Below are 27,119 nucleotides of genomic sequence, written 5' to 3' on the forward strand. Positions count from 1 at the left end.
ATGTTTTCATGTTGTTAGTTTACATTTGGATTGTGCAACATATTTCCAATTCAGTTTATCAAATCCAGAATCAGAAGTTTGCTTTGCTACATCGGAGCTCTTCTGAAAGCAAACAAGCCCAGATTCATGTCTTTGACACATCAACCAGTCAACTGTCAAGAAATGATTATTCACACTGTTGGTAAATCTGAAAATGAAGCACTCTATGCTTTGTGCTGCCAAAAATGTGATTTTAAATTGTGTACCTTTAATTTTCAAATCAAATTTATTGCATTCAGTAGTGACTAAAGGCACAAATATCACTCCATATGAATGTCTCTGTATAAATGGTTTAGCCATAGAGCAAATGACTAGTGTGACTCTCTCTCTCTCTCTCTCTCACTCTCTCTCTCTCTCTCGCCCTCCCTCCCTGCAGAGCCTCCTCTGCTTATCTCCGTCCTGCACCCTTGTGCAGTTTGTCTCTGCTCGGGCTGTGTTTAGGGGCTCTTGTCTGAGGGTGATAAGCTGACAGGCCCTCCGTACCCCTGTACCTCACCTCCAGGCGAGTGCAGTGGCTCAGGCTTCTTTCCCAGTATTTGCTGCTCGCTTGCCCATTTCTCTTCCCACAGTGCGCACTCCAGACCATCGCTCCTCCCTCCTTCCTCTTCATTTTGTGGGTGCAGTAATAAAGAGGTAAGAACGGATCCGGGCAGTGAATCCATCTGCGAGCCGTTGAGCTAAATGCACTCTAGGGATGCTAGACTGAGACAATACGGACACTAACTGCAGCTCTGACTGTGCAGATTAATGCTTTTGTCTGGGATAATGTTACACTTGAGTCCATGCTCATCATGTCTTCATCATATCTCAGTTTAACTCCTGCATTTCGTAACAAAAAAATTTAAGCAGAGTTTCATTGATGCATTTCCAATGCATTTCCAACATACTTCTAACATATTTTCCATGTACTTCCAGCATGACTCCAACGGAATTCCAATATAAATTCCAACCTATTTCCAACATCATTTCTATGTATTTCAGATGTATTTTCACCATATTTTCAATGTATTTCTAACATGATTCCAACAGAATTCCAACCTATTTCCAACATAATTTCCGTGTATTTCCAATTTGTTTCCAGCATATTTCCAGTGTAGTCCTACCATAATTTCTATGTACTGATGACATTCTCACATATTGCGATGTATTTCCAACATTTTTCCAGCATGACTCCAGCATAATGCCAAAATAATTTCTATGCATATCAAATGCATTTCCAGAATATTTCCAAAATAGTTCCATAATGTCTGTGTACTTTTGAAATACTTCCAGCGTACCTCCAATGGATTTCAAACGTAAATATAACATAATATTCAGCAAAATCCCGCTTATAATTCCTAATTACAATTTTAATTACAATGCATTTCCAACACAATACCAATATAGTTTTAATATCGCTCCAATATGTATCTCCTTCCAAATGTATCTCCAACATAATTCCAATATACTTTCAGCTGAATTCCATTGTACTTCCAGCATATTTCCAACATATTTTCAACATAATTTCTATATATTTTCAATTTATTTGCAGCATAGTTCCAATGTATTTGCAATCTAATTTCCAATGTATTTTGAATGTATTTGCTAACATCCCTTATATTCCCACTGCATTCCCAGCATATTTCCTACATAATTGCAGCATAATTTCTGTGCATTTCCAAACTCTTTATTTATATTTTCAATACAATTCCCATAATTCCCTATCCATCTTCCATACCGCTTACCCTACGCAGGGTCACGGGGGAGCCTGTAGCCTCTCTCAGGGAACTTGGGGAACAAGGCGGGGGACACCCTGGACGGGATGCCACCCCATCACAGGGCACAATCGCACACACATTCACAGATATTCCAACATAATTCCAGCCTATTTCCATATTTCCGATCCTGAGTGGTTAATTTAGTCACTTTGGACTATAATTGTTAAATCACTTAGCAGTTTATGCAAATGCCTCCTGAACTTATTGGACCATCACTGACTTTTTAATGCTCCTGTGTGTATAAAGTGTTTGTTGTAACATTGCGTGGGTTTGTTTTCTCTCGTTCCCTTGGGTTCTGACACTGCTGCGGTCCTCGGATGCCTGGCATCCTTGGCACTCTCTGGCTTATTGTTAATGCACTGCGAGGACTGCAGAGCGACCATAAGCAATGCTGTGGTATAAAAATTAGAATGATAAGCAGGTACACAGGTCTGGTGAGGTGAACATGGAGCTTCATGCAGATTCAGTCACTTTTCATTGCTACAATAAAAGGTTTTTTGTCTTGATTTAGACTGCAACTGGTCTGGTATAGCAGATGCCTTTGTGCATTTATCCTTGTATCTGGTTCTCTGTATTTTTTTTTTTTTTTTTATTGGAAACAGGTGCAGAAAGATTTTAATTTCAACCCTGGCATATTGGTCCAATGTTTGTAAGATACAAAAGATTAGTGGGAAATGGAATGTGTGTGTCTCTGTGTTTTTGCGAAGTGACTAATGTGTTAAAGAGGATGATAAATTACCGTTGGTGACAGTGAGTATGAGTGTGAGTGTTGTGGTGCTACATGCCCATAGAGCTTATGTGTGGATTTAGAATATTAATTTTGTGCTGGGTATAAAAATTATAGACTTAATCATGGCTTCAGTCAGAAGCTGTAATTAGGACACTAACGCCGCACTCGGTGTGTGTGTATGTGTGTGTATACGTGTGTGTGGGTGTACGTCTACCAGCTGGCTCTGTGAAGCATCCGTTTTATGTACTCTGCTTAATCCACCTTGTCCCTGGAGCACTTGTGAAGCAGAACACTGGTTCAGGCTCTTCACTTCGCTATGGGGAAATGCCTCAGACATTTAAATGCTTAAGGAGTTTGGAAACTCAGACCATTCACCGCCTGCATCAAACAAGTTCGCAACGTAAAGAATTTGGCATCCTAAGGCATAGGGCCTCATTTATCATGCTGAATATGAATGGATTTATTCGTAAATTGCTCACAGAAGCATTTAGAGAAGAAATATGGTGTTCCTGATAGTCTGTTTAGTTGCGAGTGTTTCTGAGTTTGTGTAAATTTGCATATAAGGAGACTCACTCACTCACTCGACCTTGATTGATCCGTTTAAAAATTGCATACTTGGCAATAAGTTGCTATGATGTTATATATGGGTTACACTGTCAAGTTTAAATCACTTATTTATTTCAGTTACACACCAGTATAATTAATATTTTGTTAAACTCTGTGGTTTCTTATTAATGACTGGAAAGAAAGCAATCCAAAATAAATCCATACCCTATAAAATGTTGTCCCATGAACTTTCTAAGTAATTTATGGCTGGTCTGAGTTTTCTCAACATGCGCACACTGCTACGAGAAAATCAGAGTTGCCAAAACTTTTGTATATCTTGTGGGAATTTTTAGTCTGGTCTGGCAAAAATATTTACACCCGACTTTACTAAATGATTGATGAGTGATAAATGAGGCCCATGTGTTTGTATTTCAGCCTCTTTCTGTGCTGGTTGTGGTCACCTGTTCTCAGCCACATGAGCTTCGTCTGACTGTGGTGACCGACTATGTTAGACTGTCCTAGGATTTTGTGGCCTACGTTAGATAGTGATGAATTATAGTCACTTGTGTTTAGCTGTGCAGGGCTATGGTGAAATGTGTTTGGCTTTAATTGGCTGTATTAAAATGATCACCTTTGTTAGGCTGGGTCTGCTTGTGATGGCCTGTGTTTGGCTGTGATGGTTTGTAGCAACATTTGTTTATCTCTGCCAGGCTGTGGTGAACTGTGTGTGGCTGTGATGGGTAATAATGACGTGTGTTTGTCTGTGCTGTATAATGGTGACCTGTGTTTGGCTGTGCTGGGTAATGGTGAACATTGTTTGTCTGTGATGGTTTGTAGCGACCTATGATTATCTCTTTTTGACTGTGCTGGGTAATTGTGAACTGGGATTCGCTGTGCTGGGTAATGCTCAAATGTGTTTGGATGTGCTGGGTAACGGTGAGCTGGGTTTGGCTGTGCTGGGTAACGGTGAGCTGGGTTTGGATGTGCTGGGTAATGGTGAACTGTGTTTGGCTGTGCTGGGTATTGATGAGCTGGGTTTGGCTGTGCTGGGTAATGGTGAGCTGTGGCTGTGCTGGGTAATGGTGAGCTGGGTTTGGATGTGCTGGGTAATGGTGAGCTGTGTTTGGCTGTGCTGAGTAATGCTGATCTGTGTCTGGCTGTTCTGGGTAATGGTGAGTTGTGTTTGGCTGTGCTGGGTAATGGTGAGTTGTGTTTGGCTGTGCTGGGTAATGGTGAGGTTGGTTTGGCTGTGCAGGGTAATAGTGAACTGTGTTTGGCTGTGCTGGGTAATGGTGAGCTGTGTTTGGCTGTGCAGGGTAATGGTGAGGTTGGTTTGACTGTGCCGGGTAATGGTGAGCTGTGTTTGGCTGTGCCGGGTAATGGTGAGGTTGGTTTGGCTGTGCTGGGTAATGGTGAGCTGTGTTTGGCTGTGCAGGGTAATGGTGAGGTTGGTTTGGCTGTGCTGGGTAATGGTGAGCTGTGTTTGGCTGTGCAGGGTAATGGTGAGGTTGGTTTGGCTGTGCTGGGTAATGGTGAGCTGTGTTTGGCTGTGCAGGGTAATGGTGAGCTGTGTTTGGCTGTGCAGGGTAATGGTGAGGTTGGTTTGGCTGTGCTGGGTAATGGTGAGCTGTGTTTGGCTGTGCAGGGTAATGGTGAGGTTGGTTTGGCTGTGCTGGGTAATGGTGAGCTGGGTTTGGCTGTGCAGGGTAATGGTGAGCTGTGTTTGGCTGTGCAGGGTAATGGTGAGGTTGGTTTGGCTGTGCCGGGTAATGGTGAGCTGTGTTTGGCTGTGCAGGGTAATGGTGAGGTTGGTTTGGCTGTGCTGGGTAATGGTGAGCTGGGTTTGGCTGTGTTGAATATGGTGACCCTGTGATGGGTTATGTTGGTCTATGCTCTGCTCTTGTTTGACTCTGCTTGGTTGTGGTGACTGGTATAGGGCTGTGATGGCTGTTGGTCACCTGTGTTCAGCTGTCTTGGCTGGTGACACCTGTTTTTTTTTTAACTGAATTGACCTGTGTTGGCTGTGCTGGATTATGGTGACCTGCATTAGGCTGTGATGGCTTGTGGTGATTTGTGTAGTGGCAGTCTATGTTAGGCTGTGTTTTTTGTGATCACCTGTGTTTAGCTGTGGCGAGGTTGTGATGACCTGTGTTTGACGGTGTTATGGTGATACGGCCATACTTGGCTCCGATGGGATTTGGTCACCTGCTGTGCTGAGAAAGAGCTGTGTTTAATTGCCCAGGGCTAGGGTGGACCGTCTTCAGCTGAGGTACGCTTTGCTTGGCTGTGTTCAGCTGTGCTGAGTTTGACTCTGAGGAGAGCTGTGCCTGTGGAGAGCTGTGTCTTGTTTTGGGACATTCTCTGGTTATTCATTGAAAAATATGTTCAGCTGATGAGATTAGTGCTGTTACCAGATCCATCTGCTTGTCCTCCTTTCCTCTCCTCTCCTCTCCTCTCCTCTCCTCTCATTCACCTCTCCTCTACTGTTTCCTACTCCCAGTCACCCCCCACCTCCAAAACATCCCCGCACACACACACGGCTCATTTCATATAAACTCCTGCATGTCACTGCAGTGGGCTGGTGGAGTGAGTGCGTGAGCGAGAGATTGAATTCCCACAGAGAGCTGAAGAGCGGGAGCGAGAGACTGGCGGAGGCAACGTCTGCGGGCAGCAGTCAGGGAACACGCTTGAGTGTGTGTACAGAGTAAGACGTGTGTGTGTGTGTGTGTGTGTGTGTATGTGTGCAAGCATAGTAGACAGAGCTGTGCTGTGCCATATGTTGTGCCTGCCTCTCATTTTCTCACTCTCTCGTCTCGGATGATGAAGACTCGGTGGCTGTGTGAGATGGGGATGCGCTGAGAAACAGCTCTCGCTCTCATACATACTCTGGCAGGAAGAGCTCGGCAGCTCACAGCAGCGTGGCAGAGATACACACACACGCCGCTTCTGTAACGTGACCGATGACAGAACGCACTCAGCAGTCGCCGCGCGCTCTCAGCGCCGAGCCGAGCTCCACGGACAGGTGAAAAACCTAAACCTAAACTCCTGGAGATGTTCCTCAGGAGCGCTCGTGGATTCTCTGTGACTCTGTGTCTGCTGCTGCTCCTCTCACTTCCTCATCCCTCTTTCCAGGGCAGGATTAAGGGCAGATGGAACAAGGGGGGTAAGTCATGTATCTTAAGAGCTCCTCCTCTGGGTTCATGCATGGTTGTGTTTGTTGTGTTCTCCCACCTGTGAGCAAGTAAAAGTGCATTGTTACACGTGTCTTGTAGAACTTGTCTCAAGAGAGACCATGGTTCAGTGGTGCTTGGAATTATTTTTGCTTGTGTGATTTTTGGGAATTTCTTATCTCTGTGTCTCGGGTGCTGAAAGTTGACCGCTCATGTCATGTGCATTTTAGACAAGCTGCTATTTTTGCATCCTGTCACATCAGCACCGGTGCTGTCCTGTCCCATCCTGAGCACAGACACAACTTTAGTTTCTCTCTCTCTCTCTCTCTCTCTCTCGCTCTCTACTGAAAGCACAGGAAGGTCAAAGGGTCACAAAACTGTCTTTGTCTGAAAGATCTGAGGTGGTGCTAATAGAGTGATGGGTGCAGCAATGATCCCACTGCTCACTGCTGTGATTCTTGGGTTAAAGCTCTTGCTCACCATGCATGTCAAGAGGTGTTAATAATTAATGCCCCTCCACCCTTTCCACCAAAGAGCTGCTCTGTCTCCTTATGTCTAATCCCCTTTGTCGGATTAAAGAGACCAGGAATCTTAACGTGTGCTGCTGGACAAGCAGATGAGTGGGCACAGGCATGCATCCCTGAAGCCCATGGCTCTTGGCTTCTACTGGTGATGTGGGAAACCATTGTTGTGAACCTTGTGAAGCCCCAGTGTGAGCTTAACCAGCTCAAATGGCTGAGTACAGCTCTCAAGTTTCGCTGCGAGTTGGGTCATCATTTGTTTTGTGTCTAATGCTAAAAAGTCTTTGTTTTGACTTCACTAATGTTTTCATTGATTGAACATGTTGTCCATCTCGCTACAAGTTTATTAGAAAAAGAAAAATTCTGTACATGCACATCATTCCTCGTATAGCTAAATGGTTGATTCTATGACTGCAGTGCTATTTAACCTTTATCTAACTTTTTAAAATGTATATATTCATTTTGTCAGAAAACATGCATTTAACCATTTCAATATCTCATTTTTCTCTAATTGATTAACAAACTTGAAAATCCCCAATTTTTTTAAGTATAGTATTAGCAAAGACACAAAATGTGGTTGATTACCAATGATGCTAATGGCACGAGGACATTAAGGACTTTCGAACCATTTCCTTTCAGCCTATAATTTTGGTACTATCAAAGTGACCTCATCAGTCAATATCACATCACTGAAAATAAGTAAAAAAAAAAAGTAAAAATATACTTTTCTTCTTCTCGTGATCTTCAGGAAATTCTGATCATGTGACTCCTGGAATATTCCAAATATTTCATAGGGGTGAATGTGTTCAGGTAACAGTGCTAAGTCCGTACACTGAAATGTACATTTTTCATAACCTATAATGGACAATTTATGGACAATGTAGCTATAGTGTGCTGGGATAGACATAAATGCTGTCCTACTTTTACTTTACATACAAATTTGTGAATGTATTGTAATATCAGTGGGAAACAAATAGCAACCCAATCACCCAAATAGGCCTAAATGTCCTTGAACACTGTCCATGCACAGCATGACTGTGTGTGATTTGAATATTTCTCTCTTTATTCCGTCGCTGGTGATGAGCAGGAAAAAATCAGGAGCCATCTCAATTTTGTGTACTCAGTTATTTTAATCGGTTCTGGGGAGTTCAGCAAATATATGTGAAATCTTTGGTCTGTGGTGAGATGGAGGGCACTGACCTCCCGCAGATCTATTAGGGTGTGTTTGGCTGAGCAGTCAGTGAGAACTGGAGGAATATCTGGATTATGGCTCCATCATACACTTCAAAAGCTGTAATTTACCCATGGATATGATACGATCAACTCGAAATGGATGCATATTTATGGATATAGTGCTATTACCAGCAAGAGATGATGTTCAACACGTGAGTGCCATTTCACTTGTTGGAATGTGCGTGTGTGTGTGCAGGTGTACGTGTGCTTCTGGAGGTAGTAGGCTCTTAGATTTCATTTATTTTCTTTATCTACTGCAAAATGACTTTTTATTAATCTACATGCTAATGTTAATATGATTGCACCAACATGTACATTTAGTGTTAAGTTACTGGGGTTTTATTAGCACTTGTTTATTTCCATAAGTTATTTGATTCCCAAAGTCTTTAACTGACTTTCACTATTCTTAGGATAGTTGTGGCAGTCTGGGAACTCAGTGTGGATGAATTCTGGACAAAGAACCAAAAAAGAATATGTTTCTATATCTAATCTTGCTTTGGATTTCAATTTAAATAAAAAAAAAACAAACAAAAAAAAAAACAGCCACTCTGCCTAAAGATGACCTTGCTAGCTAAGTGTGATTGCCTCACATGATGAACATCTTTTTGATCAAGTTATTGGATAGGTATGTGCCCTGGGCACAGCAGAATGGGCATACACTTAATAAACAGAGTTTGTAATTAGTTACTGTCTGTCGAAATATCTTTGATGCTCTTGCACTGCAGTCAAAATGAAATTGTGAAATAACTTTAAGTAATTTTTTCCTTTTGCACTTTTAAGAGGAAGCTGAATTTATTTTCAAAATCTCTGTTTTTTTTTTTTTTAATCTAGACATTTGGAATGCGCAATGTGACTAATATATTTCAACATACTTGAAGCCAGTTTGTGATATTTGGGTGTACTATAGAAGTCAGAAGAGCCACATCTGAAAATAATGTGCAACGAATATATTTATTATACATTTAACAGATACATCATTAGTTATGCTGAGAATGTTCTCTCTTGTTGCTTAAGTGTAAACCAGCGGTTCTCGCACTGGGGTCCAGGGAACCCCAGGGGTCTGTGAAGTAGAGCCAAGGAGTCAGTGTTACAGTGGTGGAAATTTCAACCTGCCATTAATGTCAACTTGGACCTACCTTATGTGATTCATTGGAAAAGTTCAATAGCTCCAGTTTTACGGCAAATTATTTATCGTAATTTAAACATGCCTAATATTCATATAGTTGGATGATGTTTATAAAACTGTGCTGAGGTGGTGTGTGGGATTTATTTTACAGTGATAGGATCCATGGCTGAGAATCTCCTGTCTAAACCACCTCATTTAAACAAAAAACCCTTGCCTTTAATCCTCTGGTGGATAGAAAATGTTGATGACATTTTTTTAATACAATATGATTTTCAATACATAGCACATGTACCATAAAATAAGAACCCAAGAGAAAATTGAGTAAAAACACAAATGAGATTTGTCACATTGGCAAACTTTGCCTAATGAACCAGAGATTATTAGGTCTGAATAGCACTGTGCACTGTCCTTCAGTATAATATATATATATATATTATATATAATATAATATATAATATATATTCACTACAGTATGCTTTGAAAAATGTTTTTTAACAAGGCAATTGAAGGTTATCAGAAATGAAATTGAAGCATATTGTCCAGGTATGTGTTTTGTCATATTGTCATTGGGACAGTAGGATATTCTCAGGGGAAAACACAATGCTCTGTCTCTCTCTCTCTCTCTCTCCTGTGCTCTCTCGTTTCTCTTGCACAAACAAATTTTGAATTTGCCCCTCAGTCTCGCTATCCTAATAGTGGTGTGTTCTCAGGGGTCCGTTGAGAAACTTTGACATTCAGCTTTGACAGCAGGGAAGGACCTAGTCAATGTCACCCAATGCCTTTTCCTCATATAAGAACAATTCAGTAGCTTCAAACTTATCAGGACGAACTACTCTCCACCCAGGAACGGATTACTGACAGGGGCTACTGGGCCTTGGACACTAAAGGGCTGTTGAGGAACATTTAAACTGATTGATTAGACTGATTGGCCATTACATTATGTCCCACAACACCTATCAACATCAGTGAGTTAATAGAATATGAGCCAATGACTGTGAAATCGCAGAATCTTAAATAAATTCAAAAATGTTGGCTCGAGGGGTTAAATTTGTAACCAGGCAGTTAGGCTAATTGTTTTCAATTGGAGCTAGATAACCAGATGAAAAAATAACAACTCCCAAAAAAAACAAAAAACAAAACACGGATAACCATAAACTAAGTGTGTCAATGAAAAGAAACTTGAACAAGGAAAAAGAAGTCAGATAATGTTTATTTTTCAGATTAGAAAGGAACTAAAATGCAGGAAAGAAGAGTCAACATGCTGTGACTGCTGGCCATTGAGTCCGAGGTTGTTAAAAGAGTTGGACACTGAGGATTTGGTGGTTGAGTTTGTGATTTGAATGAACAAGAAAGAAACCAGTCACTTAAGGTCATATTACCATCTGCATAGCACAGAGCCTCACATACTCAATGAATGTATGATGTAGTAATGTGTGCTTTGCATTTTTGTCAGGGCTCCCTGCATTGTTTCATGCATAGCAATGGACGGTGGGAGCCCCTGAATAGGAGCCCAGGACTCACTAATCCACTTCTGATGTTCCTGGTGTTCTTCTCCCATTCCTGATGATGTGTCGTCCACATCCACTTAGAATCAGCAGGAAGGTGGAACCAAAACGCCAACCTGCTGTGAGAAAAGTGAGACGTATCAACGTCTATTATGGTCCCGCAGATGTGTAGTCGAATTCTAATGAATGTGTAGAGTGGAAGACCTGTATGGCACCATAATGGCATCCCGGTAATATGATATGTAGAGAACTGAAGACTCAGGAGTGTAATTTCCCACTAACCCACACACACACCAACCCACACACACACACACACCCATTCATGTAAGCAGGAAAGCAGCCAACTGAAGCTTGTCTGCTCCTGGAAGAGTAATGTGCAGGAGAGTGGCTTCGCTTATGAATCCTCCGTACACAGTCCTCTCTTCAAGCATGACTGAGAGTCCAGGGTCCAGGTGGTTGGATTTACTGTGCAGGTAGAGTCAAGATGTAATTAATATTTCTCACAACTCGCTGCTTGTGTGGAATTGGATTCTGGACTGTCTTTTGCAGCGTCGAAGAGCCGCAGCAGCCCTCTAGGCTCGCTGTTATGTGGCTGTGAGACAAGTGATATCAAATTTGTGTGGAAGAACCGTAATTTGTCTGTTTCTTTCAATAGATCGTCGCTAAAATATCACCCACTGAGTCCTGGCAACAATGGCGAATTCAATTATTTGCTCCCTTCTTCATGAGCGTGGTAACGACTCCACAGAGCACCCTGTCGAGGCTGACGGTTTCATACGTGGTAATAACTTTTCTTATGGGGAGACATTAAGGTAGCACAGTATGCTGTGTGCCTGTAAATGTGTGCATGGCTACACATACATAAAAATAACATTTGTATGCTAGTGCACGTCACAGATTTATACATATTCAGCTTGAGAATTGGAGCATTGAAGCAAAAAAAAAAGTACACATTTTTCTTCCTTATAACTGAAACACCAATTCATTTTCATTTTATTTTACCTCCACTTAATTGTAAAATACACATACACTTGTCATAGAAATGTACAAAATGTACAAGAAAATATAAATAACTCTTATATTATAACTCTTATATAGTACAAAAATAACTCTTATTAACTACTATGAGACAAAACCTTATAACAGCAGCTTACCTAACACTTAACTTAAATCCTGTGTTATAAGACTGATGTAATCACATCATAAACATGTCATAGATAAATGTCATATGCTGTTTGACTTGCACTGAGAGTTTGACATGTTAGGACTAGGAGCATTATTACAGAAATGGCTTAATAAGCTGATTTCATAACACTGAACTTGAACATCGCGTTACAAGACTGACATAGCCACTTCATAAATACGTCATGAGACATGTCATATGCGTGAGTTTGACATGTTAGGTGTAAGAACATTATTACAGTTATGACAACTTATTACATGGCATGCAATCTTCCCTGTATCATGGAACATGGCATATTCTGTAATAACTTTTCATAACTGTTTATTATGTTAGTACTAGGAGAATTATGAGAGTAGTGACTTAGTAAGCTGCTTTGATAACAGTTAGCTTGAACACTGCTTTAGAAGACTGACATAACCACCTCATAGATGACACAACCACCTCAAATGAAAGATATCACATGATACAATGAGTTATGCATTGCTAGGGCTGGGAACATTATTAGAGAAATGGAAAATGAAGCTTGCTTTACTTGCTTAATATTTAACTTAATCCCTGCGTTATGTGACTGACATAACCACATCATAAATGTGTCATGACATTGAGTCGATATGGCAGTTTATATATGGGGTTCTATAGTAACATCATGTTAAGTCTAAGAGCATTATTTCTAATCCATTTGTAAATGGATTAGTTTGCTTCCTTGATAAAACTAAATACATCTTTATAAGACTGACATAAGCAGGCCATAGATGGGTCATGGGAGATGTTATATGCTGTAATTATGTCGTGGCTGTTTATGTCCAGAAGAATAACAGTGTTTTGTTAAGACTAGGAGCAGTATTTCAGGAATGGTTTAGTCAGCCGGTTTTCAAAATTCCACATTATAAGATTCACATAACCATATCATAAATATATTATGGCATTGTGTTGTTTTGGGAATTTATTTATATGTATAAATGTCATGTTAAATCTAAGAGACTGTGTGTACACAGTCTAACACACAGACTAACACATAAACTGTCACGACAGCTAATTATAGCATATGACCTTTTATAATGCTCTATAATGCTAATGGTTGTAAGGGTTTATGTCCAATTACAACCATGTTACCAATACACTGTTACTATTAATTATTAACTATTTATTACATTTGACTTTGTTTTATGATAGATGTTATAAGATAGGAGATTGCGCATTCTCTGTTGCTGCCCCAAAGTTGTGGAATGGAGTACCAATGTTTATCCTCGACCTCTGTGAACATGTTCAAAACCCGTCTTAAGACGTATCTTTTTAAAGAAGCTTTTGCTACTTTATAATGACCATTAGGTGTGGAAGAGATGTAGGCTATTTGTGGTGTTTTATGTAATTTTAATTTTCTTTCATTTCTTTCTTCATGTGGCACTTTGGTACACTCTGTGGTTTTTAAAGTGCTTTATAAATACATTTTGAATTGAACTGAATTGAAAAAGATGTATTTGACTAGTATTGTAACATTTGATGAAATAAGCTTTACATCTGTTAGAAATAATACAAAATTGTCATGCTTGTATGACATTACTGATAGTAAGTCTATGGTGCATTATGAAGAATTATGATGCTCGACAATGATGCTCAAAAGTGTCATAGAAACATCACAGAGACAGGCATGTTTGACACAGTTATGACTTAGTTATGTCAGTCTTATGAAAGACAGTTCAAGTAAATCATTCCTACTGTTTCTGGCTTGCAATTGGTGCTATTTCAAACTCCAGAAGAAAAAAAAAAAAAAGCAGTGTTGTCAAACACGGGCAGAAGGCGTGAGTTTTATCTTCTCAGCTTCCTCTGGTAATCTGGAGATTGTTATAATGAGAGATTTAATTCACAAAAGCTTTGCGAATTTGGCACATCGGCTACTATTCAAAAGAAAGAAAGATAAAGAGTGGTAAAAAAAAAAAAAGAGGACATATTTATTTAAAAAATGAAATAATGTCATGATAAAACTTTCTGGATCAACTGGATTCACTCTATATACAGTACGGAGTTTAATGGCTGTATTCCAGTCACACTTACACTAATGAAGTTGCTGTCTAATTGCCTCGGAAGGTCTGTCCATCGATAGCGGTGTTTTATGGGGTATTTTAGGCTGCTGATATGACAGTGGGGTTTGATGGATGGAAAGAGGTAAATTTTACTGCCTAAGGACCTTCCGCCTTATCCTTCCCATTAACCGCCTCTTCCGCCTCTCTTTCACACTGTCCATCTCTCTCTCACACACACACACGCACAGAATAACGGTGATCTAAAGTGCTGAGTACTGCTTAGACAGCATAACAGGAAAGAAAATGATACTGCAAAGTCAACTTTTATTTATTTATTAATTTTATGGACAGCCTGTAATTACAGAGGGACGTGCCTATTTTTATGCATCGAGTCTAGTTTATTTTTCAGAGATTTTTGTAGCTTTTTGGGTCTGTCTGAAATGTACAAAAAATGCTGTGTGGTCATGTATTCGGAACCAGAAAGTCATCAAGTCTGAAGGTCTTCATATAATGCTGCCTTAGCATTTTGTGTAGCGTTATACGCCTAGTACACAGGTATGCGATTGGAGACACTGTTCCAGTTTGTTCAGTTTGAACAAACAAACCTGACAGCAGCTTGGCGTAGTGTACACCACACACTGACGACATTTTAAACAAACCTCACGGTGAGCTAGCCAAATATTTAGGATATTAACAAGAACCTTTTATTAACTCTTACTAATGGAGAAGCCTTGACAGGATCATGTTCTCTCTCTGCCTGAGAAAGCAACACATTTTGTTGGTTAAACACCTCTAAAAAGTGTCTCACATAATCGTGATCTTGTATAGGTTCCTCGCTTTTATAAACAAATAAACTTCAACCATTTTTCTTTTCTTCAACCATGCAGTTGTTAGAAGTGAATAGTGTTCGAGAAGACTGATAATAAGCTTACAAGCTACTACTGTAGAGCTAGACCTGCCTCCTGGGGTGGAACATACACTATATGACCAAAAGCATGTGCACTCCTGACCATCACACCCATATGTGCTTGTTGAACATCCCATTCCACATTTATTCCCATTATAATAAGCTCCACTCTTCTGGGAAGGCTTTCCACTAGATTTTGGAGTGTGGCTGTGGGGATTTGTGTTCATTCAGCTACAAAAGCATTAGTGAGATCAGGCACTGATGTTGGTGAGGAGGTCCGGGGTTCAGTCGGTGTTCCAGTTCATCCCAAAGGTGTTCAGTGGGGTTGAGGTCAGGGCTCTGTGCAGGACACTTGAGTTCTTCCACTCCAACCTTCACACACCATGTCTTCATGGAGCTCGCTTTGTGCACAGGGGCACTGTCATGCTGGAACAGGTTTGAGCCTCTAAGTACCAGTGAAGAAAAATTGTAATGCTACAGCACACAGAGACGTTCTATACAATTGTGTGTTTCAAACTGAAAGAACCACATATAGGTATAACAGTCAGGTGTCTACACATTTTTGGCCATATAGCGTGTTAGGTCCTAGAGACCATTTAATTGGACTATCATGAAGTTTTGCTTAGCTTTGAATCATCCAAAATCATTTGATGAACTAGAGATGAGCTATAAAATTAAAATGTGAATAATCTCCAAAACTTTATTCCCCCCAATATTATGTCTTATTGGTGTCCATAACAATAGAAAAAAGCCCTGAAACACCAATTTTGATTAGTAACATCATCCAGTGACCATGCTTAACACCAAATAGTGTCCAATGGTGTCAGCTTATTCAAATGAAACATTCCTCACCCCGTACAGGTCACAGTGCAACCATGAGAAAGAGATCCCTCAAGGAATTACCGGCATTTTTTCATCCAATCAGAATTTTTCTGCAGTTGTTAGAGAACCTGACGCTCTCAAGTCTAAAAACGGTCATCTTTCACTTTCAATCAGAGCTGACACGCTGCTTTCTGTGCACTTCTCCATGCGGCGTCCCACTCTGAGCACTTATTTCCACCCGCAATGGTCTCTAAGCAATGAAACTTTTAAGAGATCAGAAGTTTTTTTTTCTATTTCAGGGTCACCATTAGCTTGAATAATACATGGCTGTGGGGAGGAGTGGCTCAAGGCCTGTGGAGCACAGAAATGCATTCTTGGGTTAAATTATACATCATTATCACAGCTGGTGGGGTTTCTACGGATGGCAAAAGCACATCTACGTCCTTCTTGTTTTCTGTGCTTCTGTCTTATTTAATATTAGAGCTGGCGACGTGCTATTGTATGGACTAAGCATTGAAAAGTTATTCTTTGGAATCTCTTCAGAAATTCCAGAGAAAATAGCAATAAGCATAGACCTTTCATGTTTTAGGACACAAATTCGAGCTGCATATTGGTTAACAAGCGGTTAAACATGTCTGTGTGTTCCTGTGTGATAGAGTTTTGAGACTTGTTCAGATGGAGAAAGTTTTAATAGTTAAAAGAAGCTTATGGGGCTTTAAAGCTGAAATTCACTAATACGGAAATGCAAAGGTAGAAGTACAATAGGAAAGATGATTGCATATTTCTGCCGTCTGCATGAGCTAAGTAAAGAGGAGAAGCAAAGAAGCATTGCTCACTAATGCATAATTAAACCCTCGTCTAAGCAGCAGGAGAGCTTTAGATGGAGGATGACGGTCTTGTTGACTTGCTGGAAAGGAGAGTGTGCAGGGTGAAATACGGGCAGAGTACACTTTATTAGTTTCTTTGGAAAATCTTGCATCAGCAGCATGAAACTGCAAACACTGCAGGTGTATCTGACACCCACTTAAATTTGGAGGAATGAAAAAAAAAAAAAATGAGACTCTATTTATAATAAATGATCCAATATGATCAAAATCATTTTATTTAATAGCAACAATTTAACATTTCTCTTTTTAAACTAAATGTCAGACATTTCAGCCATTCACTACTTGAACACACTGAATATAATAACAATCCTGTAAGGCAGTCGCATAAACCATGCAAGGTCAAAACATCATCTCTTTGTACCACAGCGCTGTTGAACTCTTGATTCTGATTGGACAGAATGTGGTGATTAATTTTCTATAAGAGCAGCTCTGTGGAGCTGCAAATCACAGGTTTATATTAATGCATGTGCTTTAATATGTTACTGTTTCTATAGTAACAACTTACAAAGGAACGTACAGTCCCTGTAATAATGGGTAATAATTGACACACCTTCTGACCAATCAGATTCAAGAATTCAGCCATGCTCTAGTAAAAAACAAAAAAAACAAAAAGACATTTATTTAACATTTATGGAAGGAGTCTCCAGTGTCAGTGCTTTGTAACTGTCAGAGGTAAAGCTGTAATCAGGGTTAGAGGAGTTTGTTTATGATTTCTCGACAACATGATAAGCTGCTTTTTTTTTTTTTTTTTGTCTTATTAACTTCAAGAGAGAGAAAAACACAGGCTGGAAATGTTTGCATTCCACATTGTCACTACTTTCACTGAGGAAAAGTATTGGCACCACAGGACCATTTTTCCATTGCAGGACCTCAAATTTGATGTCTAATGATCAACAGAAATTCTATCAGCTATTACATAACAACTGCTACTACTATACTAGTAATAATAATAATACACTTTATTATTTATATAGCACCTTTCAAACATTTAAAATACAGACCAAAGTGCTTTACAATGTAATTAAAAAAAAAACATAGAAAAAAATATAGGAGGTGTCAGAAATAAAATAATGAAGTAGGTAAATATTAAGTAAGAAATACAAAATAGTAACTATATAAAATATAACAAATATATAATAAAAAGGGTGTTAGAGTAAAAGTACAATAAATAAAATAGAATAAAAGTATTGTAAATGTAACAAGCTAGTAAAAACAAGGCAAATAATAAAAGCTAATTAAAAGTTAAGTTTTTTTTTTGTTTAAGTTATTAGTGTTGATTAGGGGATCGTACTTGATTAGTCGACTACTTGCATCTACCACTAGCTCATAATCCATACATTCATCATTAATTGAGTGGTCTGTGTAGGTATAAATTTTGTTTGAGTGTCGATTTTTTTAAAATAAAATCTTAATTTTTTAGTAATTAGTAATTTACATATCAGCCATTACTCCCAGTGCCTGTATTTTACATAATTAACCCATAAGACCTTTTTTCACACTAATAGAATCTAATGATGAATTAATTTCAGGTCATCAGCAGTCACGCTGATAGATGGAAATAACTGATCTTTAATCACTTACTTTAACGTTTAATAAACGATTAAAGTCTCGTACACTGTGTTTAAGGTGATTTATCATTTAGATCTGAGATCCAACTCTTCACATCAACACAACTCCCATCTTATCATCTGGCTTATTTTTCGATATAAAAAACTGGACTGCAAGACTGAATAAGCTTGAGAGCGTCTGGAATATTTTGAAAATGTAATGCGATAAGTAATATAATCCTAAGGTCAAATCCAAAATTATTGGCACCCCAATTATTGGCAAAGATTATTGCATACAATAAACATGACACACATATTCCAATATTTCCACTCAGAAATTTGATTTTTTTTTTTTCAAATAATAGTTTAAAAACATGTGTATCAAAAGTATTGACACCCTTACCTCAGCCTGAGTATCCTTACCTGTCAAAGGGTGCTTCAAATACAACACCTTCAGATAAGAACCTGTTACTCTTTACAGAAGCCTGGAAGAAATATTTTGATTGTAGAAGCCCAAAGAACCCCTGAACCCTTTTTTCTAAGACTGTAGATCTTTGAAACCCTTTTTTTTCTGTAGAACACCTGAAGATTACTTTTTCCTAAGGGTGTGGAATTATCAGGAATAACTAGGTTTTTGATTATTATTATTATTATTATTATTATAATTATTATTATATAGTCATTACTTTAAGTAATTATTATTATTATTATTTATTATAGAACACAATTGTACCACACTATTTAAGGCACTCTGAAATGCATTCAGTTGCTATTTCTACCTCCACCACAATATAAATTACAACCGAGTCCACCAGTTTCTGCTTAAGGTGCAATATTTGGATATTAATATGGTAATCTTGTTGTGTGTCGTGTTGTCTGTGACTTGTGTGCTGTAAACTGTGTTGAATGTATCATGTTGTGACCAAACAATAAGAAAAATTGCTAATTCCTGTAAATGTATATGATGAATAAATTGATTCTGATTCTGAATCAGTAGCCATCCAAAGAATCCTTTTTTTCTAAGAGCGTTAAACCAGTAATCATCTGAAGTCCCTTTTATTAAAGTGAGTGTTGAACCAGTACCATCCAAAGAATCCTTTTTCTAAGATTGTAGAGGTAATAACTATCTAAAGAACCCTTGATGAACACTTGAGAAGCATTTTTAATTTAAATCTTAATAAAAGATACTTAATAAAAGTCAATTTATAAAGATACCTATGGGAACTAATCAAAGACCAAAAAAACCCCTGAAAATAGCATTTTGATCACTTTGTTCTGCTGGAGAACCTGCTGATTCTTAAACCTGATCACGCAGATGAGAAGTTTAGAAGATAAGATGTCAGGCAAGCGTGAGTGTGACTGTGGTAATAATGCTGCTCTGTTTCTCTTTATTTTGAGTTTCTGCTTAAGAGCCTGTCTGTTCTCACTGAGCTCATCTTCACAAACCAGCCACCTTCCATTCATGTCTCTTGTATTGTATTAGAGCGTTTACTGTCCAATTTATCACGCTCGCTTTGTCTAGCCTGAGAAAAACACATCGCTGAGGACGTAAGGCCTGGTCAGTTGGAACGTGTGTGAAGAATATTAAGTAAGTAGAAAGAAAAATCACACAATGCCTTGCTGACTTACAGGAACATTTTCAGAGTCTGAGACATGGGCAAAGTTCCTCGTGTTCAGAGTTCGGTTACGCAGCTGCTTCAGTTGATTTTCTTGGTTCTACATTCTGATTATACAAATTGCATCACATCTCCAAGGTTGCCAGATTTTTCTTGAGAAGAAGCATCCAAGACAGGGTTTTATGGCATTTGGCATTTATGGCATTTGACAGATACCCTTATTCGAGCGACTTACGTTCATCTCATTTTTAACCACTGAGCAGTTAAGGATTAAGGGCCTTGCTCAAGGGCCCATCAGTGGTAGCTTGGTGGGGCTCAGATTTGTGCTCATGACCTTTGAAGCAGAAGTCCAACATCTTAACCACTGAGCTACCACTGCCCTGGGGTTCCTCAATAGCATCTAAAACCGAAAATAGACTGAAGAAAGAAATAGGGTTTTTATTCTTTGCTGTCAATCATAATACAATGTAACATAAAGTAAGAGGGAAATGGAAAAGGTTTCAAAGTGGAAGCCATTTAGAAAGCTAGAACTGAAACCATCCAAAGAACCCCTGAAAAACCCCTATTTTCTGAGAGTGTAGAACTAGTAACCACCCAAAAACCTTTGAAGAACCTTTTTTTCCCCTGAGAATGTAGACCTTTGTTGACTTTAGACCCTTGAGAAGCTTTGAAGAGTGTAGGCCAGTAACCGAACTCTATCTGTGCAAGATTTTGAATAGCTCTTAAGTCTGTAGTTAGTATCTGAGGTCTAAATGTGCTGATGAAATGAAATCAGTAGTGTTTTTAGCGTAAGATACCATCATACAGACGTAGTTCATTAGATGGTGTAAATGGTATGCCGTTGTTTTTGCTCAATGCACAGACTTGTTAATTGCACCACAATCTGCCCCCACTGTGTCTCTATATGTCTTTTCTGCTGTTCAGGAGACATACAGTGACACGGCACGAGTGATATGACAGCCTCGTCAGTTTTGAGCGATGGCAAAAGAAGTGCACATTGAGCCTGGATTAAGAGTTTAATGACTGGTAAAATTGTAGCGCTTGCATTCAAGGTGACCCCGCTGAGGCGATGGCAGCCAGAGCAGCAAACGGAGGCTGTGGTGCGCTGACAATAATCCGTCCTGCCTTCTTTTTTCCCCTCCCTCTCCCTCTCCTCGTAGCTGTCACCTGCACCATGCACCGTCACCAAGGCCCAAGCCATGTAATTACACTTTTATTGGCTTTTGAGAAGACCGAACAATTCATCCACACACGATTCTGCGCTTAGAGACACGAGGCAAAGTGCATATAGATCATACTTGCAGATCAAGTCAAGGGTACCGAGGGAAAGTGAAAAAGGATTGAGTGGACTGAGTTTGAAAAAGGATTGAGTTTTGATTTAGTGTATTGGACGGCCAATAAAACCGGCTGAAATTAAGGTTACGCACAATTATCAGCATCTCTGGAAATCACACTGATAAAGCATGGATAATTCCTCTTACAACGTTATACGGGAAAACGGGATTCATGAATGTGCTTATATATGGGTTCTAGGGGGCGCTAATCACTCGCTGGACTTAACTGGAAGAAGCACGTTTTGGTGCCAAAATTGTGTTATACTTGTATTGTTTTTTTTGTTTGTTTTTTTTATTTGGTATTGAGGAATTATAGGGTCATGGTGGATCTGCAGGTTATCGGAAGTTCACTGGGTGTGAGGTGGAAATACACTGTGAGGATTCTAAATTTAGCCTTTTATTCCCTTAAGAGTGTTTATTCTAACAACACATCAAAGTTATAATGGAAATATGATCATTTTTGCACTATGGACATATTACATACATGTAGCTGTAGCATTGACTATTACGGGGATACTGGAGTCACCGGAAAACTACATTTTTCTGCTTTTTTTTTTTAGATAAAGCAGCAGTAAGATCCATCACAAATAATGTATAATTTGCAGAAAAGCAAACATGGAAGACACATTTGCTTCTAGTTGCAGCTACTTTCACTTTATGCCGACTTTTTCCAGGTGAGCTTTAAATTCACAAGCCTCGGATACGTGAGCCAACGGACTCTGGTTGGTTTAAAAAAAAAAAAAAAAAAACAAACAGGTGAAGCTGCTAATTATTAAGTAGCATCACACTGGACTTTTGTCTTGCTGTTTTCTTACTGGTGCTTGGCGCACATCTGGAAAAAATTGCTAAAATATGGAACAAAATTGGGTTGTATTTGGTATCCTATAAGCATTCGTTGGTTCGTCTGCCTCCTTAAAACCCTAGAACAGAAAATGTTCCATTTAGATCTTGTTTATAAAGTTACAACCCCTCCACAGACCCCTTGAGGAACCTTATTACTAAGAGTGAAGTTCTTGCTGTAGCTCTGACCTTTTCAGCTTTATAGTTTTAGCCTGATAAATGTATCAGCACGGATGGTGTTTGTGAGCCACAAATGAACCACTTCACTTATGGTGTTAACATCATCGCTCATATCACAGTCCGATGATGTGTTTAGGAGTCATGAGGAAACACATGTTTGATGATATTACTTGAGGATGTTACAGCAGGTCTGTTATTTGCACTCAGCGTGGATAGACAGGCATTAGCGAGTGCGATAGTGACACCTGAGAGTTGGGCTTCGCTGCCAGAGCCAGGCTCGACACCATTAGCTGGGGTGATGCATTAAAGTTCTGTTCAGCGTGTAATTTGTTTTCTCTGTCAAGGTGATGGATGTCTTGTTCAGCGGCACTTCCTGTGTGTTGTAAGAAAATAAATAAATAAAGCGAGGAAGAAAACAATAGCTCCGGGACATTGGTAAATGGGCTTAAAAAATGTTAGGAGAAGATTTTTTTTTGTTGGGTTTTTTTTTTTGGTAACAGGGTATGTGTTTTTTGGAAGGTTCATTGACAAGGATAGCAGCAGGAGGGCTGGTGCCTGTAATTAAAGGTGAAAAGGTAATGTGGGAGAAGGAAGAGGAGGGCAAACAAGTGGCGTGAATGACGTGCAGGCTGGTGACAACATGATGTGAATGGTTTCCTCTGGATATGTGAGTGTGAATGAGAGGTGTGTTGTGGCAGGGGTATTTATCACCTGCCATTCTCACCAGATACCTGCGGCACCTCACCTTCACAGCACCTTAAGTGTCACAAATGTCTCTCTCTCTCTCTCTCTCTCTCTCTCTCTCTCGCTCTCTCCCACACTCACCTCCATCCATTTTTAGCCCTCAGTGCTTTGCACAGTTTAAACGCTAAACTGGATTGGCAGATATTTGCTGAAGCTGGGGTTTTATGTATTTAACACATCTCAGCAATCCCAGCATTACAGGTGTGACATTTAAACTCGTATTGAATTGCAAAGTGTCTAATTGCCTGAGCAAGCTTAGCATGAGTGAGACAGTTTCACAAATATTTAACATTATACCCCAGCACGGTTGATTTCTTCATTCTGATTGGTTAGATAAAATCGGTGTAATCATTTTCTACAACAGCAAGTCTGAGAGTAGTCCTCTGCAAATTACAGGTTTATATTAATGCGCTCGTTCTAATGTGCTGTAGTGTGCAGGGACTGGTTTGGTGGATGATCCACATAAATGGTTAAGTACAGAACAATGCAAAATAGACCATGTGTTTGTATGAAAATAATCCATGCAGACGTGGTGTGGTACAGCCCCATGCACATAACAGCATCATGTTACAGCAGGAACTACTGTCTGAGCCATGAAGTTATACAAAAATAAGCACACTTTCTGACCAATCAGATTCAGGAATTCAGCCGTGCTGTAGTATTAAAAAAAAATAAATCTTGCAATTAGTTCTGTGAAGAGACATTTAGACATTTATTTCTGTAAAGCTGTTTTTTTGTGGCAATGTCAATTGTTAAAAGCGCTATACAAATGAATAAAATTTAACTGAATTGAATTTATTTAGCATTTACGGAAGGAGTCTCAGTGCTATAGCAGTCAGAGGTAAAGGTGTAACTTTGTGGTTTCAGCTTTATGGTATATCTGTGTAGTATGCGTTAATAGAAGCAAATGCATTAACTCAATGTGTGTTTTATTTAGGACAGTCCAACAATCATCATCATAATTGGTGTCTGTAGCGGGTGCAGCAGGGGCATTGTTCATTAATCAAGGACAATCCATATTCAGAAAATGGGAAAACAGACAAAGGTCAAAGTCAGGAAGTATAAAACTCAGAAACATGGCTTGGACTTAAAGTAACAATAAATGCACTATAAGACTCACGAAAGTAACTATGACACAACAGGGTATAAATATAGACAAGCTAATTAAGGACTAAACACGGAACAGGTGAACACACTAGGGCAACAAACCAGACACAGGACCAAAACAGAAACAAAGATACATGGCGATGTAAACGAAAGCACATGATGTAAAAGCAGGGAAAGTAAATAAAAAGTGTTGGCCAATTCCCTTAGTGAAAGATGAATAAAAAGTTTTTAAAATTATAAATAATTAATTTGCAGGTAGCAGTAACTCTCAGTGAAATTCAAAGACCTTTGCATAAGATATTCAGATATGTGTTTTGGTGTGAAGATTACTGAGAAAAAAGGATTCATGTGTTACGGGTGTGACTTTTTTCTTAAGAATGGTCACATTTCTGAAATATTCCTTCACATAGCACAAAATTACAGTCGAAATAGAAATAAACAATAAGCTAAAAAGAGATCAAATTGAATATAGATTGTTCACTTTAAGACTGATTTTAGGGTTAACTTTTAAATGTCCAGGTTTTATTCAGGAGAGAAAATAATTGTGTTATATGGCCAATATGTTATATGGCTTATAGTCTACAGCAAACATGGTGCCGTGTAACTAACATATAAATCAGTGGATTACATGTCGTAGCTTTTCAGTACATGATGGAAAAAAGGATTATCATGAATGAATTGTTGTGGATAAACTGCAATTCACTTTCTAGTCATCATCTTTGTCAATGGGTCAAGGACATGGCTGCGATTTTAAAAGTTGATCCCGCGTTGTGTTTTGTAATGTTCAGCTCAAAAAGCTCATGATGGGGCCAGACTAGCATTAGCCTTAGCATTAGCTGTTCAAAAATAAATCCTTGATAAATACATGCTCATTCATGTGACCTTTCATGCTATACATGTCATTTACAGTGTTCACTAAATGACTCAAAAGTAATGAATGAAGTTCTGTGAAACATGGCATATGGTATGTACAGATAATTCTTGAAATTAAAAGATCTGTGTGTGGATTTAATACGGTCTGTGTGCTGACTACAGGAAGAGTATTCAATTAAATCTGTGAAAATGTACATGTCTCATTGAGTCTAGATACAGAAATGAGCTAACCTGAGAGTCATATTTATAAAAGTTAGCTAATGTAACTAATCTGACGGGATTTTTTTGTCATAGGGACGTCTATGTTTCTAGTGATGATAATGCTTTGCACACCACACACCACCCATTACGCAACTGAGCATAGTGTATGTTGCAATATTAGATCAGTCCTGTTGTGAGTTGCATTTATTTTCTTGTGTTGGATTTATGTCACTGACCCCATGGTTTGTATTTATTGTCCTGAGTTTTTTTTTTTTTTTTTTTTTTTCCCCTTTTTCCCTCTTATGTACAAGACATCCTGTTCTGTTCTCATATGCAGTGGGTATTGAATATGTGATGTACAGAACACTTGAATAATCAAGGACAAATGCATGGACAGGAAGAATGCTCTTTAAACATGACATTATTTTGAAATTCTTTACAGTCAAAAAAAAAGGTTTATTTTATGTAGCGCATGAACAATCTGAAATATTTGTAGTAGTTTTAGTAGTTATAATGTACTGGGTTTATTCCATGGTTGGGGGGGGACTGTGGGGCGATAATTAATAAATAAATAAATAAATAAATAAATAAATAAATATCAATTAAAAGGGAAGGTAGGTTCATACAGTGTGGATGTGTAGGTTGTGTAATTTAGTGGCACAGAACCCATTACAAACATGTGACAAAGTATAATTAAATACAAAATACAGTAGAATAAAATGCAAATGAATTCTAAACATTAATTTAAAAGTGTAAGTATGAAAGTATAAAAGGCAATTTTATAAAGAGGCTGATTTTTTTTTTTTAAAACGGGTAAGCCATGCCCTTGCCTTTTGAGCTCAGATCGAGTCCACTGTTTTTCTGTATTAAAGCTTCAACCTTCATTCTATGAACCGGATCTCGGATGCTGCCACATGCTTCCGTTTGTTTTTTTTTTCATACTTAAAAGTGGAGGCACGTGAGTCTACTGTCACGCAGCTTCTGCTTCATCTCTGTTTACACACTGCAGAGATAATGTGTGACAACTGAATCTCTTCACTCTTCTAATCCATGGAGCCACGGATGAAATCTCATTTAGGGATCAGCAGCAGTGGCATCGTTTTCCCGATAAGAACCTGCAACTCTGCAAGCAGCGGCTGGCACCAGCCATTCAGCACAAACACCATTTGGCAGAGCCTGAGACGTAAACCAGCCCTATTTCAATTAATGGAGCAACACCTCAGCTTCTCAGGACTGTGTTTGCCAGACTGGATCGTGTCGTATAATCTCCTCATTTATTCTCAAAGCAGTCTATTAAGGCGTGAAATGATGCCAAGCAAAAAGAAAAAGCACGCCCTTCTCAAAGAGTCAAGGATTATTCAAATGGGGAGCTCTAAGACAGTGGGTTCAGACTTTTTTATTTTTTCAGAACATCTGGCAGTTTGAGATGAGTTCAAACAAAATGGAAAATGTTGGCATCCAGTGTATTCTGAAGAAATGATACAACAATAGACACTTTTTTAAAATAATATAGCATTTCTTTTCTCAAATCACAGTTTTATATTAATGTTTCTATAGGAACAATTCATTTACAGGCGAGTGCTCCACAGAAACGGATTAAAAATGTCTGCAACTGTAGTGATATAGTGAAGTTTTATATAAGGAGATGGTTATTTAGCAATTAGCAATTCTGGAAGGAGTCTCCAGTGTCAGCGCTTGTAATAGTCAGAGGTAAAGCTGTAACTTTAAGTTTTTACATCTTCAGGAAAGAGGAGTTGATGGTTTCAGTTTTTCTCTTGTGAGGGAACATCTATTTATAGCTGCTATAACATAAGTGATAACAGGAACTAACTTGTTTCAGGGACGTACCACAACATTAAATGTAACTATAAATGGATAAAAAGTAAGTATGTTGTTCTTTAATAAGCTGCTGTGGTATAAGAGGAATAATACAGTTCATGAGATGTTATAAGAATTGAATCAACTTTGTACAGGTAGCAGTAACTCCGCTTCATCACACCACAGCAATCGTTGATTATTTTCCTGTTACAAAATGTCCAATCTTATTAGGAAGCAGGATCAGAGTAACGGGTGGGTCAAGATACACTGCCTCTAGGGTAGAAAGGGTTAAAGATATTACTCAGTAGCTCCACAGTGGCAGCTTGGTTGTGCCAGGGCTTGAACTCACAACTTTGTGATCAGTAGCCCAGCCCTTAAACGCTGAGGCGCTACCATGCCAAACGTTTTGTGT

The 27,119-nt window shown here is 38.9% G+C and overlaps 1 protein-coding gene across 4 annotated transcripts in view; it reads left to right on the forward strand.

Moving 5' to 3' along the window:
• The window catches only part of robo2 (roundabout, axon guidance receptor, homolog 2 (Drosophila)), a 495,378-nt gene that overhangs the window by 88,136 nt on the left and 380,123 nt on the right, over positions 1-27,119 (forward strand). The window contains exon 1 of one of the 4 annotated variants that reach the window (XM_053239625.1): positions 5,645-6,235. The exons of the other annotated variants lie outside the window; for them this stretch is intronic. Coding sequence (XP_053095600.1) covers positions 6,124-6,235 — 112 coding nt within the window. The 5' untranslated portion in view covers positions 5,645-6,123. Of the gene's footprint in view, positions 1-5,644; positions 6,236-27,119 lie in introns of those variants that run through there. 4 annotated transcript variants of the gene reach the window in all.

This window comes from Pangasianodon hypophthalmus, chromosome 14 (assembly GCF_027358585.1).
Source record: "Pangasianodon hypophthalmus isolate fPanHyp1 chromosome 14, fPanHyp1.pri, whole genome shotgun sequence".
NCBI lineage: Eukaryota > Metazoa > Chordata > Actinopteri > Siluriformes > Pangasiidae > Pangasianodon > Pangasianodon hypophthalmus.